We start from the raw sequence: 17,935 nt of genomic DNA, 5'->3' as shown, positions 1-17,935 counted from the left end.
ATGTACTCTATACATATGACACCATTTAAAATATTTAGTTTAAATCATCCAGCCCCCATATACAGTTTCATTTCCACAAATAGTCACAAACTGGATCTCAACTGCATCATTGTTTTGCCTTTTATCATAATTACAAACATTTCCTCTAATCTGGAGTGCGTACATAGGTTGATAACATATTTCAGGATAAAAATACGCTTATTATATTAATTCTGAAAAAGTGTTTCTTGAGAAATTTTATTGCATATTAACAACTGCTGACCTCTCCAAAAGATTTGTGGCTATCTATATTTGTATGTCTGTTTGGTAGCAAGTTTTAAAAGCCTACAAGATTTTCACGATAAATTTTAGAACCAATGGAGAATTTTAGTCCTGTGAATCACAACTATAATCAGTGAGTCTAACACATTTATTGTTCTAAACTCCTTTTTCAGAAAAAGTTTAAGTATTTTCCTTCAATTTCTGATAAATTTTTCATCTCTACACTTTATTTTCAAATATTATGAATTGACTTTTTTCTACATCCCAAAACTAAAATTAGAATCACCACCTTTGTGCTCAGGCCAAGTGACTAAAAGCTTTATAGAATCATCCACCACCTGAAAACCTTGAAACATATTTTAAAAACCATTCAGGTTGTATCATAAACTCGCTTTAACAGCATATTGCTTGGTTAATACTTTTGCAAGAGATTGTTTTTCTTATCTAATTTTAGATGCTGTTCCACATTATACAGATGTTACACTTTTGTTTTCCTCTGAAATGCACATTTGAGGGCTTTTTATTTTTCAGCTCGGTTTTTTGTAAGGAAAGATGTCTTTTTCCTACTGAGCCACCAACAGGTGTTACTGTGGAAATGCAGCCAAATGAGGCTCCTGATGTTTTAAAGATATTTTTACAAGCATATTGTGCCTTTTCATGACCCAATCATTTCTTCTAAATGACATTTATATAGCTGTTTATTTTGGTTTCATGTTTATACTTTCATGCATTAAAATTTTGTCCATACTTGGTTTTTCTGTTTCAATTATAAGTGATTGTCATTTTGATATAATTTAGGGCAGAAAAATATCAAAATGTTAGCATTTTTTATCTAATAATCTCAAACTGTTTTGTAAGTATTAACGAAGGCCAGTTTACAGAATGTTTTCTGGTATAGATAATCCTTGTAATTTCAAAACATTTAGCAGACTGGAAAATAAATGTACAATACTATTAAGTAACTTCCCCAAGATTAAACAATGAGTTACACAGCTACTTTCTTGCAAGTAGGAGGAGCACAGCTAGATATATTTCCTCTGTGTGTGTGAAGGGAGTAATTTATGAATCAGATGAGTACAGGGTTGACAGACAGTCTGCTTTTTTTTTGTCTACAGTCTTTAAATGATATCTGTAAACCACAGGTGGTTGAGTGCAGCCTGGCATCCATGACTTCAGAGTATGTTTACACCACAGGTAGTGAAATGACTGAACTTGAATTTACAGATGTAAATTTGAATTACCTGTCTGGGACAATAAACAGCAGTATAGCCACGGCAACATGGCTGGCTGTGCAGATGTTGAGCAGCTTTTTAGATGGGCTGAGCTCTGTCCTGTGGTTTGTACACAATCAGAAATGCAAAGATTTGACAAAAGCTATTCCATGTGTATCTACACTGGGAACAGTCATTCCTTGGACTGAAGAGTGAACTCTAGGGACTGTGCTCCCTCCCTAAGACCTCCTGCTCTCAGGAGACCCAGACTCCTTCTGAAACTCCCAACTGGCTGCAGTGAACAGCAGCAAGACTACAACAAAGTCTTATGGACTATTAGTACAGTTTACTCCCCTCCCTGATTTAGACATCACCATGCACAATCTTATAAATATGCCCTAGTGAATACATCCTAAATATACTGGCACTAAGTCAAAAAAGAACAGCATGGTGTAAAATCATAGCTACAAGTTACTTTTTGCATCCTTTTTCTGTCTTTCCTTCTGCATTTAAATTTTTCTCTTTTAGATCCCAATCATAATGCTTAAATGCTTTTGATTTCAAAAGTATTTGAATCAAATCAGAAGCTAAGTGAGAATAACTGTTATTGCAGTTTCTGTAAGAAATGCACAAAAGATAGAAAATATAAGTACATGGATAGGTGGACATTATGATTTTCTTTAGCTGTTATTATGACATCTGACGTCTGGCAAACTGTAATTATGGAGGATATGATAATTATTTTGATAGGAGGAATTATCTTGTTTCTATTTCTATAATATATCTTTCCAGATATCTATAGCCTAACATTCTCTTATGGACTGGAATCAAGATCCATCTTTCTTCTTCTGTTAAATCTAAATACCTGGGTTTTTTTCTATTTATCTTCACCATTGTTCTGAAGAAAGAAACATACAAAAATAACAAATATGCAAATACAGAAAGACTTAAATGAGTATACAGATCATTAGGAAATACTGTCTTGTGATTCAGGAAAAAATTGTGATGCTATCCTACAGAAATGGATAGTGATGAAGCAAAGAAAGAATTTTTCAGTGACTGTAGGACAAAGCATTCATGTACTGAAATGGAGATTTCTGGCTTCCAATCACCTGCACTTATTGTCTGGCAGAACTGTCCAAGATGCAGCACCGATTTGTCTAGTATGGGTACACAGTCAGGTGGACGGACTTGCTGTCTTCTCCCCCTCCTCAGTTTACCCTGCTTTCCTGCCTATAAAATTTGTGCCTGCTGTTAAAGGAAAAACCTTTTTGTGCACATATCTGTCATCTTAGTAGCATTTGGATACTAATTCCAAATTTTACTCCTTATTTTCGTGTAAAAAGCAAGCTAGCATGTCGGTACTTCATCAACAACAGCTGGAGTAGCTATCAACTGATCAAAAAGATATGTAAGGTTAATTCTTCTGACAGGTTTTCATCATTACCTCTATCTTAATTTTTGTGGTTTAACAGAATTGTAAAAGCATTTATCTGCAAGTCAGATCAATAAAGAAGCTGAATAACAGTGCAAAAGCCAGAGGTTTTCTTGAAAGAGAAACTGAATTATTTCTGCCTTCTGGTGCTAGGGCAGGGGATGCCTAGGACTGAAAAGATGGATGATTAGGCAAAGGCACTGCAGTGGACAGAATCTGTTATGCAAACCAGGGAGACTTTGCTCCAGAAAAGTAAGAATTCTTAGCATATTGCCATGAATTCCTCAAGACAGTGCAGGGAGAGTAGATCTGTGGAAAATAAGTTGACTTTTTATCTATGACTTATTAGAATACTTTAATGCTACTCTAAAGGACTGCATAAATGTTGCACGTTTCTTAAATATACAAAGTATATTATAAGAGTTGCTCTGAATAAAAAACAGACCAAGCTATTTCAGGCTTTAATATAAATTCTATTTAAAACTTAAACCTTAGATGCAGTCAACCTAACCTTATGTATAAAGTGAAGTACTTCACAAAGAACCCTCATCACCCTAAGCTATCCCTCTAATCAATGCACTTCCACATTATGAGTGTGATGGCCTGAATTACCTGGAGGAAGTGCTTTCTTCTCTTTACTGACTGTAGAAAGACCCTGTGGAAGCTAAGCATCTCACTTTAATGCCTATAGTTAGATGAGGGCAACTTAACCCCGAATGCAACAAAAAATTGTATATGTCTTGGATGCTCAGTGTATAACTGACTTCACATCCTATTCAGACATTTTTTTGAGATGGGGACAGAGTAGACTTCCAATACCTTTATATACAGTGAAACTAGATACCCCCTCAGATTTCACAATAATAAACTAGATTTGCCGTAGAGTCAATCCATATCAGGTAATGAAATTTTAAATGGTGGAGGCAGATGCTTTTTCTACTTTCTTGGTAGGATTCAGTACTGATTAAAACTATGTTACACATACCTTTTGATTAAGACATTCACATGGCAATATTTTATGTCCCCATTTGGTATTTCTCAAGCTTTACACTGCCAATATTTTTCTTTCAATACTTGCATTTCCTTGAGGGGAGAATTTATAATCTACTTCTACTACCAGTCTCTTCCACTCTATCAGGTAATTCCTCCCTTTACTTTAAAAATGTCAAAGAACAGCTCAATCTATGACTAATTTTAGGAGGGCTTATTACATTTAGTATAGCTTCTTGATGAACTGTTAGCCAGTTTCTGCGGTACTGGCCAGAAGTACATTGTTTTTGGGTTTTTTTTTAATTATTTAATTTCAGCACTTTGAGCTCCAGTTCAATCCTAAAATTAGAAATTAGACAAAGTTTCAGGTTCCTTTCTATCTTGGTTGAAATCATTAAGCCTTTTCTGTATTCTAGTGTTACAGCCTAAGGTAAAATGAAGCCTTCATCTTTTGGTCCTGTAAGCTGTTCCTTTTGCCATCCTGTTGTGGTAAAATGTGGAGGTAGAAGATGATAGCAGGAATGGAGACAGAGCAATAAAACCTACAGAAATACTATTAGACTGTTTTTTTTCCCAGATGCATGTTAATTCTTTCAAGAGCTATCTCAACCAAATTAAAATAGAATGTAAGTAGTTAAGTCCTAACAGTGAATGATTCTTAATATATGTGGAGAGACACACCCTAATTAAATTAGATTCTAATTAGATCCTTAATTAATCTATTTCTTAAAATTAATTGAAAATATCTGAACTTGAAAGGACTAAGAAGCATCAATAATTAAAACTGTATTTAAGAAAGGCTTGGTTTTGATATGAGAAATTGTAGTGTGGAGTGAAAGAAAAGGATGAAAAAAAAAGAAAACAGAATAAGAACAATTTAAAAATGGTGCTTCACATTTTATTTTTAAAACATTAAAATTATTTTATTTCTTAATTCTATTAACATTATTATTTAATAACATCCATAAGATATTAATCTATTATAACAAAAATGTTAGCATATTGTCATATAGTAGCATTACATATTAATATATATAATAAATAAATAAAATGCTAATAAAATAAATAAAATTTAATAATTTTTAAAACTATATGAAACCTAATTTTTAAATGAAATTTTAAATTTTTTGCAGAATATCTGAGTGTTTTCTGAAAAAATAAAGCCACATTTGGAAAAGACAACAATAGTTTTGCAGCAGAGAGCAATAAAGATTCTGCATTTTCTGTGTGAACATCACTCAAAGCTTATTCCCAATCACATAATTGGTTAGTTGCCATGAAAGTGTGCTGATCCTTATTTGCATTACCAAGGGACCATTAGCCCTAAAGACTTATTTAGCTTTATTTTGAAATTTATGTGTTCACACTTAAATCAATTAGTTGGATTACTGCAAGATTTTCTAATTAGAAAAAAGACCTTGGAATCTTTTCTTTTTAAGCTGCTTTCTTAGATATTACTTGGATACCTTTTCAAACAGTCTTTTAAGAATAAATAAAATTGGGATAATAAGAACTCTGAAAGTGTTTATTCAAAGCAATAATTGAACTTCTGAATCAATTGAGGACACAGGCAATGAGAATATCATGAAACACACTGGGGACCGCTGCTGCTAATTGTTTAGTTTTGTAGTATCACAATGAGAAAGGACTGCTTGAGAAAATAAGTGAAAACCATTAGCCATGTAACAGAAGTAAAGAAAAACTGCATGATACATAAAACTGAAAGTGAAATTTCTGAATGTTGGATTGCCCAAAATTTCAGAAAGATGAGAAAAAATTTCTCTGAAAATCTAAGATTTTTATGTCATGGTGTATTTTGATTCCCCTGTAATGTTCCCTCACAGAGCTTTTTCTCCAGGTAGGTCTGTGCACTCTTCTTCTCTGTTGACCCCAAGGCCACTTTCATTTGGCCTCCTTTAGACCATCCAGTCATTATATAATGGCCAGTCTTCGCGAGCGAAGATTTGGGAAAGGTCATTAACCCTTCGAGCCTGCGCAGTGGATTTTTTAGGTGAGACACAGCGTGCGCTGAACTGAGCCCACCCTTTAATCCTGAGGTTCATCTGCCGGGGCCGAGCAAGCTTGGACAGTGGCAGTGAGGTCCCCAGGACGTAGGTTTGTTTGGAGTGACCTTCTCTTAGATGGATTGCCTCACAGGGCTGACGAGCTCCATCTGCCCGGGGGGCTGGGAATCGAACCCGGGTCGCAGCGGTGAGAGTCCTGCACCCTAACCACTAGACCACCAGAGGCCCCCCAGAGGCCCCCCATTATACACAGACCTTTAAGAATATTGGCATTTACAATTCTATTCAAAGTATGTAATTGAAACACTTAATGAGATCATAATTTTGTTACAGTAATATCAACATGCTGTATTAATTTGATGCCTTAAGGTCCTTTTGTTTTTTTTTTATTTTTCTAATTTTTATAGGTTTTATAAGTAGTTATATAGCAGAAGTAGATTTTAGAAGCAGCTGCATCTCCCTTACCCTTAGCACAGTAGACACACATTCCTCAACCCTCTCACACCAATTCCCAGTATCACTTTTCCTAAATTCCATTAGAATGTTTAGTCTCTTGTCAAGGCAGGCCTTCTCTGTATAAGAACATCTAATCCATAGCCTAAACCGCAGAGTACAGTCAAGAACTGGGTAACCATGTGCCCTTTGTGCTCCAAGGAAGACGAAGTGATGAAGTAGGTGGTCTCAAAAAACCCCAGCCCCAGTTGCCAAGGGGCAGGTCAGGGGTGGGTCAGGGCAAAAACCAAGGGGTGGAAAAACCTGGAATTGGACGAACACTATTATAAATTGTAACACCCGAGGCAGAGGGACACGGGTGTCTTGTAACTTCTTGCCTTATAGGCACTATTAAATCCTTTTCTTATCTTACCTCTAATTAAATTGCCCTGGAGTTTTTTTCCTTAGCTACTTTAGACATCAATTACTACAAAAATCTGTAATTTTTAACACATTTGTTATCAGCTATGTTGCATAAGAAGTAAAGGAAATGTTTGACTTTATTGAAATGTGTCTTTTAAAAATATTTCTCTTTAAAAACATTATTGAAAACTTAACTTTACCAAAATATGTTTTTTATCAATCTTTTTCTGACAAAAATCAAACATATATTTTACCACTTTAAATCCTTTCACCAGCTGTTTTTTCAGATGGTCTTCATGTGTTTCATAAGGCCTGATTTGGAGATTCTGCAGGCAGATAAAATGAGTGCATTCTGTCTCAGCAAAGCAGTAAAAAGGGTATGAAGAGCAATGGGAACTCTATCATGCCAAAATGTTCAAATCAGAAAGGTGAGGATTAGACACGGTCTTTTACAAGAGTGGCTTGACTGCATCACTATCTGAGAGATACCTGAGACATGCATCATCAATTTCTATTAAGTTATTAAGAGGCAATTGATTTCAGACACTTTCCTGTGCTTACTTTCAGAATTATTTATTTACAGTAGTTTAATTGGTGGTATGCTAGGCTTCTAGGATTGTCTGAGTTTAGGGAGATATCATACATTTCACCTGTAAACTTTGCTGTCAGTAGTGAATGAAATATGTGAGTCAAAACTTTTTTTTTTTTCCCTGCCAGTGGCACTGATAGAACCTTTCAACTGAATGAAAACTTAAACAGAAAGCAAGGCAAGATATTTACCTTTAGTCAACATAATTACAGTGCTAATCTAGAAAAAATGTCAGAAACATTACAGCTATGTCACTGTATTGAATAAACATATATTTTTTTTGTTGTGTTTTGTTTATTCTTCCTGGTCAGGACATAGTGTCCATGGCTAGGATCAAACCAGAAAGAAATGTAGAAAAGTCTTTGGACAGTAGCTGTAATTTAGACATTACGTTTCCAAGTTTTGAAAAGACAGCATTATGAATCTTATTAGTGTACTTTAAAAATAACGAAATGCTGACAAAAACATTGGTAAATGTGTGTGGTAATTTTGGAGTGTTTTTTTAGATATTTTCTGGTTGCATCATGATGTGGGTTCAGAAAGTAGATACCACCTAAATGGTATATACATGTTAGATTTCAGCCAGCTATATATATTAGAGAACACAAATACAGTCTAGAAGGCACAAGTAGCATTGCTCTGAGTCACTGCCACAATTCAGGGAAGAAGAATAAATTTATTGCATATAATCACAGAATCACAGAATGGTTTGGATTGGAGGATAATCTAGTTCCAACTCCCATGCCATAGGCAGAGACATCTTCCACTTGACCAGGCTGCTCAAAGTCCCATTCAGCCTTGAATGTTTCAAGAGATGGGGCATCCACAACTTCTCTGGGCAACCTGGTCCAGTGTCTCACCACCCTCACAGTAAAGAATTTCTTCCTAACATGTAATCCAAACCTACCCATTTTCAGTTTAAAGCCATTCCCTCTTTCCTTATCCTTGTTATCTTTCCTATGCTGGGGGCCCCAGAGAGGGATGCCTCACTGCAAGTGGGGTCTCACAAGGTGGAGAGATTCACCTCCCTCGACCTGCTGATCACAATTCTTTTGGTGCATCCCAGGATACAATTGGCTTTCTGGGCTACAAGCCCACATTACTGTGTCATGTTGACTTTCTTGTCAACCAACACCCCCAAGTCCTTCTCCTTAGAGCTACTCTCAGTTCATTCTCCGCCTATTCTGTACTTGTGCCTGGGATTACAGTGACCCAGGTGCAGAACCTTGAACTTGACCTTGTTGAACTTTCTGAGGTTACCACAGGCCCACCTCTCTGTAGTGTAAGGATTAGAGTACCAACATTTACACTATAAAGGCTTATAAGCTTTTTCAATAGTAGAAAGTCTATGAGGAATGAAAGTTTACCTATTGAAGCTCATTAGTTTCTCTCTTTTTAAATGTTTAACAATTACTTTGAAGATGTTGAGAGCTAGAGAAAGATCTACTGTTTTGCCTCAAGATTCTTGGTGTTTCATTGTAAATTTTAAGTAATTCCTGGAGTTTCTCACAGAGGTTTACTTCTTTAGCACACATTTGCTGGAATATATTAAGAGGATGTGTTTCCAGTCCTAAGATACTACTGAAGAATCATTCAAACCTAAAAAAGACTATATACATAAGAGTTTTCAGAACTTCTGTCTCTCCTAGATGAAGCAAGTTGATGAAGAGTTCCCAAAATAAGATTAAAAAATACAGTTTATAGTACCAGTGGAAGTTGATATTAAGCAGAGCATTAGCACAGAAACCCCTTGGAAAAGAGCTCTTATTCAACTTTGAAAATATCATAGTTATAAAACCGTGGAGCTTGCAATCAGGTATCTAAAAAATACTGGAAACGTTTCTGAAGGAGGTAGTAAGACTTTCAGTGTACTCTGAGCTCAAATACTGTAGGTCCATTTTTACTTCATGTTTCCAGCTTTGCCTTTTCTGTGGAAACCATGCAAATTAACTAATATGGATAACATGATATGAACTTCTGAAGAAGATTATAAGGAGAATCCAGTAATTTGCAAAGCAGGCATTAGTAGGATTCCATTGTTTTATCTTTTTCGGCTTTGCATACTAAGAGTTAGCCTTTTTGCCAGATTCAAAGACATATGGATCGCTGACCAAACGCTGACATGTGTAGGAAAAAGAAGTAGAGGAAGTGAAAGACGACTTCTTTTCATATGTAGCATACCTGATATTTCAAATATCATATGGGTTGTTGCTTTGGACAAGGTAAATGCTGTCATTTTCTTTGCCTGTTTTTTCGTTTTCCGGTTCCGGGAATAATCTGGTTTGGATTTTATTGATCCTGAGGATTATCTCACTATTCTTGGAGAGGACAGAGGTCCAGTTTCTTTATTAGTTTTATACCCACATACAGAAAGGACAGACTGATTTCACTCACAGACTACCAAAGCAAACTCGCCTCTCTTGGTGCCACTGGTTCTTGCAGCAAAAACAGCCTATGAGAGAGGCATCCAGTGTCCCTCTATTTCAGAGAAAGTAGGTGGAAATCAAGAATGTGTTTCTATCAATGAAATATGCATGAGTGAGTGCCGTGGTCCGAAAGGGAGTATGGGGCTGTAGCACAGCACAGGTCCGGGACACAAGGTAGGGTGCAGGTAGAATGGTTTATTCAGGTGTGTACAGGATTCTTTATCGGTTCAGGCAGGGAAAGGGCCAGAACATAGGGTGGGGCATGAGACAGACAAACGGAGGAGCAAATCAGGATAGGGGCACAGGTGAAAGAGGGAGGAACGGGGGAGGAACTGGGGAAATAAAGGGCAAATGGAGGCTGTCTCCTCTCTGCAGCTTCTCCAGCCAATCCGCAGGAAAGCAGGGAAGTGGACAAGCCTGAACATGCCTGGGAGATACAAATTCTGGGGAAGCATACGATGTGTATATACAGAATAACTGTAAAGTCTGTATCATAAAGTCCTTTCAATCGCTGTACATCTTTTTCCACTTCTGAAATTGTTCTCATTCTGATTCCTGGTCCTTCACAAGTGAGCATGCAAAATGGCAATTAATTGGCATTTGAATGAAGATATTCAATGCAGTACTAGAGGAGACATTTGGTCTTTATCAGACAAACTTTTTTGCTGGTCTCCATGTAGAGAGACTATACTACCCATTTTCTATAGACACAATTATGCTTTTACATGTCAGTTAAAATAACAATCTATTTCTAAATATATACTGTTCTTCATATTAACTGTTTTAAAATCCCACATTTGGATGACAATAACATATAGATTAGAAGTAAGAAGACCTACCAGTGAAGCAAGGCTGACAACAGAGAATCATTTTCTAAACGGTTATTACTCTTCAATTTTTTGCTGTGTCCTTTTTGCTGGAATAGGAGTTCCAAAATGGGCGTTCTTCAGACCTGTGCAGAAATGTTTGCTGGATTAATTTAGAAGGCAACGAAAGTTGTAAATCAGCCCAGCTGAAATAGATTATGGAAGGTGCACAGCTCCCCCTGTGCTAGCTACCTCTTGTTGTGTAGTAAGAAGATATCGGGGAGAGAACATCTTCTGACAGCACCAGTTATAAAGATTTCTCTCTGTGTCCTTCCTCTCTGTGTGCGTGTGGCTCATGTATCTCAGTCCTGATCAAATGTTTCACTGGCAGCAAAAGAAACTGTTGAGTTTAGTGAGTGTAGTGTATAACACTGCTCTGAAGAAAAAAAATCATAGTAAAAAAATCATATGGGTTGTAAAAAGAGAAGCAAGTTTCTGCACCCAGTCAAAGTACATTCAGTAGCCCAAACATAAGTGACTAGTTGTATTTCAATGGATGTGGGATATCTGATGTAGTTGCTGTGCTGCTGTTCCAAAGTGCACAGTTCTGTGAGTTCTATATCTTATCTCTCAGACCCATACAAATACTTCAGATTCTTTAGGGCATCTCCGATGACACCAGATGTTTAGAAATTGAATCCCAACTCATTGTAAGTTTTTCTTTTGAAAGCATTTATTCATCCAAACTTAATTTAACCTTGGATGAAACACACTTTTCAACTTTTTTTTTTTTTGTATAATCAATATTTTGCATGGGAAATATTGCATCTATTAATAGAACATGTAATGCAGCAATGTTTATGAAATCCATGCACAGTCTGATTAATGCATTTAACATGTTTACAAAAAGCTGACGAAAGGAAGGGAAGATAATAATTGTGTGATGAAAATGCTCAGCTCCAACAATCAGTGTGATTATTTCAACTTCATTAGATTATTGGTTTTCATTACATACTTAATATCCAAAAAATTTAAGTGCAAATTATGTTTCTGATTAATAAGGGAAATATTTGCAATAGCTTAAAATATATTCTTTCCTTGACTCTTTTGAAAGGAAGAGAGGAAGAAGGAAAGAACATCTGAAAGGACAATTTTTTTCCATCAGGGAAACTTTTAATGTGGTAAAACATTTAAATTTTGAGTAAACAAAAAAATGCTGGGACAAAGAAAAAAGTCATATGCTATGTGAACTGTGTAGAAAATAATAAATGTACTCAGCATCTTTGTCATTAACAATGCAGCTCTAGAGGTAAACAGATCTTTTGGCTAAATTTTGCCTAATAATGGTAAGAAAGCTTTAGAAAATAACTTGTATTTGGCCTATACTGAATGTTCTTCTTTTTTATTAGCTAAACAAACTTAAGGCCCTCAAGATTTTCTTTGCAGCAGCAGGTGCCTGTGCATTTTTATTTGTATTCATAGTGTCATTAAAATCAAGGCATAATTTAGCTTTGGAAAAGCCACTGCAATGGGTGATGTTACACCTTAAATTGTTGTGATTGCAGTCTAATATAAACTCACAGAAAACAACAGGGATTATAGCTTTCATTTTCTAATCAAAGACATTTGACACATCTGGTGCTGATTATTATATCAGCAAATATAATTATATTTTCTTAAAGTTAAGTGAAAAACAATACCAGAATTATAATGCCACAGACATAAAAATGTACTTTTTCAATTTTTTTAATGAAAGTCACCTTGTACTGGATAAGAATAGGAGTAAGATAGCAATTGATATTTTGAGTTGTTTCTACTAAAAAGAGGGTCATTATGTAAAATCATCTGCTAGAAACTGCATAATACAGTGTCTGTACTTAAAATGTTATTTCTGAAATGAAAAATTTTTGCCATTTTGAGAAATATTACCTAAATTCTCTCAAGTTGCCAAGACCCAAATATGGAGCAGAATGTGTAATAAAACATGAAAATTAGAGAAATAAAACAATTACAAACACAAGAACATAAAACACTGAGAATAGTTACTTTTGTACAAATACTCCATTTTTATCACCTCAGTTTCATGAATCTTTATTTCTTCTGTGAAGAATTCTCTCCAGTGAATGTCAAGGGACAACAAATTGGCCAAGACCAGAATAATTTTGAGAATGCAGTGAGGGATGTGATATATATGAGATGTTTTTAAATCGGAAAAAAAATATATATAAGTAATAACAGATATAACTTGGTAGACCGGGGGAAAAAAAAGAACTTATCAAGATATGCCCATTTTGAAAAAAAAAGATCTCTGATATTCCTCAGATTTCAACCTCCTTCCATGGCTAAATGAGACAAATACTAGGCAGATAATAAAAGACTCTATTGTTTGAGGACAAAGCTCAATCTAAATAATGCACTACTGTGTATGAGCCACAGAAAATTCTTTGATGCGACAATTTAATTTTAAAGATTAAGATTATTCAGAGCTTCTGTGTGTGTCCACATTCTTGGCTCTGAATCATGAGTGCAGTGCTACAAATAAAAGGTATCTGTCTAGAAAGTATAACATTAATGCAGTTTAATATAAACTTATCTAGAAAATTATCAAAAAAACATTCTGCAGAGGCTGTAAAAAGCATGCCACTCTAATTAGACTGACTTGAACAGTATTGTCAAGTATCCAGGCTAGGCAGTAACTCAGGGCAGTTAAAGGCAGGTGAGAGGCAGCATCAAAGAGCTACAGCATGGCTTACATGCAAGCAGCAGGCTTAGATCTACTAACAGAATTGGATGATCAGGCTAGTTTGCTTTTCGCTTCCATCTCAATTCAAAGAGAAGGCACATGTGCTATACTGAAGGAACCTACTCATTCCTCAGGAGGCAGACTTTCCACATCAGCAATTCAATCACTGTAAGGCAGAACTAATGTATTTTCATTTCAGTCCAGGCAGAACCAGTAAATCTAACTTTGCCGGACTGGGGAGAATTTGGTGTCCGCAAGAGGTCTCTGTAAAACCAATGGTGATTCTATTCCAGAAATATGTCACTAAAGACAAAAAAACCCCAAGTTTTATTTGTATAAAGTTTTCTTTGACTTTGAAATGGCATGGAAGAAATGCCAGGGAAATGAACTCTCTCAGTAGAAAAAGAAGCTTGCACTTATCAACAGTTGATCACTCCATTATAGGAAAGGGAAATTATTTTACTCAAGAAAATAAAAAATTGTGTTTTCAATAACCATTTCACTTGTCTAAAAGGAGAGCACTAGACCGTGTACCCTGAGTCACTGTCCATTTTGTGAAGTAAATGCATCCTCACTGGATGTAATGCTGTAAATGTATGAAAGAACAGAAACAGAGGAAAATATATTCAACTTTATAAGCATGAAGGATCCCAATTTGGATGTTCAAGAGAAGGTTTATGAAACCTAAAAAGCTAAGTGAGTAAGGAAATAATGTGGCACAGCTGTATGAACACCTGAAATAATTTGTAGGAAATGTCCTTTATTACCAGTGCTGAAGAAAGAGAGTTATAACACAAACATTCTGGCATTCTTTCATTTTAATGCAGAAGAATTTTGACTGTTGGGATTTTTTTGCCATGATTTTAAGTGTATAATGGTTTTATAGTCACAGATTTTTTTTTCTTTATGTAGTAGTATTAAGACCTGTTTGAGCTGTCCAAAGTACTACCTAACAGTTCTGTTTACTTCACTCTATGAAGATATGGAACCATAGAATCGTAGAATGGCTTGTGTTGGAAGGGACCTTAAAGACCTTTTACTTCCTACCCCTCCTGCCATGGGCAGGGATACCTTCCACTACACCAGGTTGTTGAAAGTCCTATGCAACGTGGCCTTGAACACTTTCAGGGATGAGATCTCCACAGCTTCTCTGGGTAACTTGTTCCAGTGCCGCACCACCCTGGCAGTAAAGAATTTCTTCCTAATATCCAATCTAAACCTATCCACGTTCAGTTTAAAACAATTCTCCCTTTTCCTATCATTATGTGGCCTTGTAAAAAGTCCCTTTCCAGTTCTCTTGTAGGCCCCCCTTCAGATACTGGAAGGCTGCTATATGGCCTCCCAGAGCCTTCTATTTTCCAGGTTGAAAAATACCAAGTTCTCTCAACTTGTTTACATAGGAGAGGTGCTCTAGCCCTCAGATCATTGGCTTGTCCTTATGTGCATATGTGTATGGTTAGGGATACGTATGCCCAAATAAAAACGTATGTAGTTTTTTACTGGAACACAGATCATAGAAACATCATAGAATCATAGAATCAGCCAGGTTGGAAGGGACCTCTGAGATCATCAAGTACAACCCTTGATCCACTACCACCGTGGTTACTAGACCGTGGAACTAAGTGCCACATCCAGTCTCATCTTAAACACCTCCAGGTACAATAAATCCACCACTTCCCCAGGCAGCCCATTCCAATGCCTGATTACCCTCTCTGTAAAGAATTTATTCCTAATATCCAACCTAAACCTCCCCTGGCACAGTTTAAGACCATGCCCTCTTGTCTTACTGATAGTTGCCTGGGAGAAGAGACCAACCCCTACCTGGCTACAACCTCCTTTCAGGGAGTTGTAGAGAGTGATGAGGTCTCCCCTGAGCCTCCTCTTCTCCAGGCTGAACAACTCCAGCTCCCTCAACTTCTCCTCATAGGACTTGTGCTCGAATCCCTTCACCAGCCTTGTTGCTCTTCTCTGGACCTGCTCCAGCACCTCAATATCCTTCCTGAACTGAGTTGCCCAGAACTGGATACAGTACTCCAGGTGTAGCCTCACCAGTGCTGAGTACAGGGGAAGAACCACTTTCCTGGACCTGTTGGCCACACTGTTCCTGATCCAGACCAGGATGCCATTGGCCTTCTTGGCCACCTGGGCACGCTGCTGGCTCATGTTCAGCTTCTTGTCAGTCCAAACTCCCAGATCCCTTTCTGCCTGGCTGCTCTCCAGCCACTCTGCCTGGCCCAGCCTGTAGCGCTGCATGGGGTTGTTGTGGCCAAAGTGCAGGACTCGGCACTTGGCCTTGTTGAACCTCAACCCACTGGAATCAGCCCAACTCTCCAGTCTGTCCAGGTCCCTTTGCAGAGCCTTCCTGCCTTCCAGCAGATCAACACTCCCCCCTAACTTAGTGTCATCTGCAAATTTGCTGATGGTGGACTCAATCTCCTCATCTAAATCATCAATAAAGATATTAAATAGAACTGGGCCCAACACTGATCCCTGGGGAACACCACTAGTGACCGGCCACCAACTGGATGCAGCACCATCCACCACCACTCTCTGGGCCCGGCCCTCCAGCCAGTTCCTAACCCAGCACAGAGTGCCCCTGTCCAAGCTGTGGGCTGCCAGCTTTTCCAGGAGTATGCTGTGGGAGACGGTGTCAAAGGCTCTGTTGAAGTCCAGGTAGACCACATCCACAGCCTTCCCCTCATCCACCAGGTGGGTCACCTGATCATAAAAGGAGATCAGGTTGGTCAGGCAGGACCTGCCCTTCCTAAACTCATCCTGGCTGGTTCTGATCCCTTGTCGATCCTGTAGGTGCTGTGTGATTGCACTGAGGATGATCTGCTCCATAACCTTGCCAGGCACTGAGGTCAGGCTGACGGGTCTGTAGTTTCCTGGGTCCTCCTTCCGGCCCTTTTTGTGGATGGGTGTGAGATTCACCAACTTCTAATCATCTGGGACTTCCCCAGTGAGCCAGGACTGTTGGTAGATGATGGAGAGCAGCTTGGCAAGGTCTTCTGCCAGCTCCCTTGTCACCCTTGGGTGAATCCCATCTGGTCCCATAGACTTGTGGGGATCCAAGTGGCTCAGCAGGTTGCTAACTATTTCCTTCTGGATTACAGGAGGGTTATCTCTTTCTACAAGCCCCAGAAGCCAGCTGTCCTGAGGACAACCTGTCTTACTGTTGAAAACTGAGGTAAAGAAGGTGTTAAATACCTCAGCCTTTTCCTCATCTTTGATAACTCTATTCCCACCCATGTCCAAAAAAGAATGGAGATTTTCCTTGCCCCTCCTTTTGCTATTGATGTATCTGTAGAAGGACATTTTGTTACCCTTCACAGAGGTGGCAAGATTACATTCAAATCGTGCCTTTGTCTCTCTAATTTTCTTTCTACATGACCTAACTATATTCCTAAACTCTTCCTGAGTAGCCAGCCCTTTTTTCCATAATCTGTAGGCTCTCTTTTTTACCCTAATTTCCTTCAAAATCTCCCTGTTCAGCCAGACCAGCCATCTTCCCCAACGGCTTGCCTTTCGGCAGATTGAGACAGCCTGCTCCTCTGTTTTCAAGACTTCCTTCTTGAAGCAGGTCCATCCCTCCTAGACCCCTTTTTCAGCCTTCTGAATAGGCTGAAATCTGCCCTTCAGAAGTCCAGCGTAGAGGTTTTATCGATGGCCCTCCTTGTACCCCTGAATATTGAAAACTCTATTATTTCATGGTCATGCAATATAAGACTTAGAAAGAGTGTTTGTATTACGACAAAGGAAAAAGCTTCAAAATTGATTGATGCCCAAGATAAAGGGAAAATAGCAGAACATGTTGTGAGTAGGCACAATGTATCCTTATGCATATGTTTAGGCAAACAGTAAATACCAGAACAGCTTGCAATAACTAAGAAAACCTCAGTACTTCAACACTTAAAATTCCTTCACATGTAGCATTTATTGTGGTTTGTGCATGCTGTGTGGTAATTTTAACCTCCAATAATACTTTTTTCTACCTGTAACACGCGAAGGTTCCAATACCTCATAGAAAGCCTGCATTTTACCTGATTTCTGATTTTGCTGTGAGCCATAATGTATCTGATGCTTCTTCAGAGATGCCAGTTATGTAGTTATGCATATTACTTCTTTCAGTAAAAGCAACTTCTTCATCCCTCCACAAAAAGTAAAGTTTCAGGGTCTTCTGAATGCATTAACTAAATGTGTGACAGTGCCAATCAACAAAGAAACCCAAAGGAATGCATTCCCCTTTTCATAGATTTTCTTGCCAATAGTAGTGTGTGTGTGTCTGTGTGTGTGTGTGTGTGCGTGTATTTTCTGAACGTTGCAGATTTCAGAAGATTATCAATTACCATGCCCACAAGGATTTCCTTGTATGCTAGACAGCTTTAATTATACGATTTGTGGATCTCTAGTGCCTTCTCTGACATTCATTCAGTTCCTTATCAGAACCTCAAGAGTAAACTCTGCCTACTAGAATGAAAGTTATGTTGCTATGGATTATCTGCATTCATCTCAGTGCATGTGCCAGTATCTCAGTATGAGATCCATCTTGCCCATGTACCGCAGTGTATGTATCTTTCTTTGTTCTTCTGCAG

General features: G+C 37.8%; 1 protein-coding gene across 1 annotated transcript in view; it reads right to left on the bottom strand.

Moving 5' to 3' along the window:
* The window catches only part of LOC108497351 (RNA-directed DNA polymerase from mobile element jockey-like), a 34,390-nt gene extending 16,980 nt beyond the window's left edge, over positions 1 to 17,410 (bottom strand). The window contains 2 exon segments of the mRNA XM_017814895.1: positions 15,390 to 16,667; positions 17,384 to 17,410. Of these exon segments, the coding sequence (XP_017670384.1) occupies positions 15,390 to 16,667; positions 17,384 to 17,410 (1,305 nt within the window).
* Between the last annotated feature and the right edge of the window lie 525 nt (positions 17,411 to 17,935).

Source organism: Lepidothrix coronata, unplaced genomic scaffold (assembly GCF_001604755.1).
Source record: "Lepidothrix coronata isolate B3197 unplaced genomic scaffold, Lepidothrix_coronata-1.0 Scaffold47, whole genome shotgun sequence".
Classification (NCBI taxonomy): domain Eukaryota; kingdom Metazoa; phylum Chordata; class Aves; order Passeriformes; family Pipridae; genus Lepidothrix; species Lepidothrix coronata.
The sequence above is the reverse complement of the archived record's forward strand: the minus strand, read 5'-3'. Positions and strand labels throughout refer to the sequence as shown.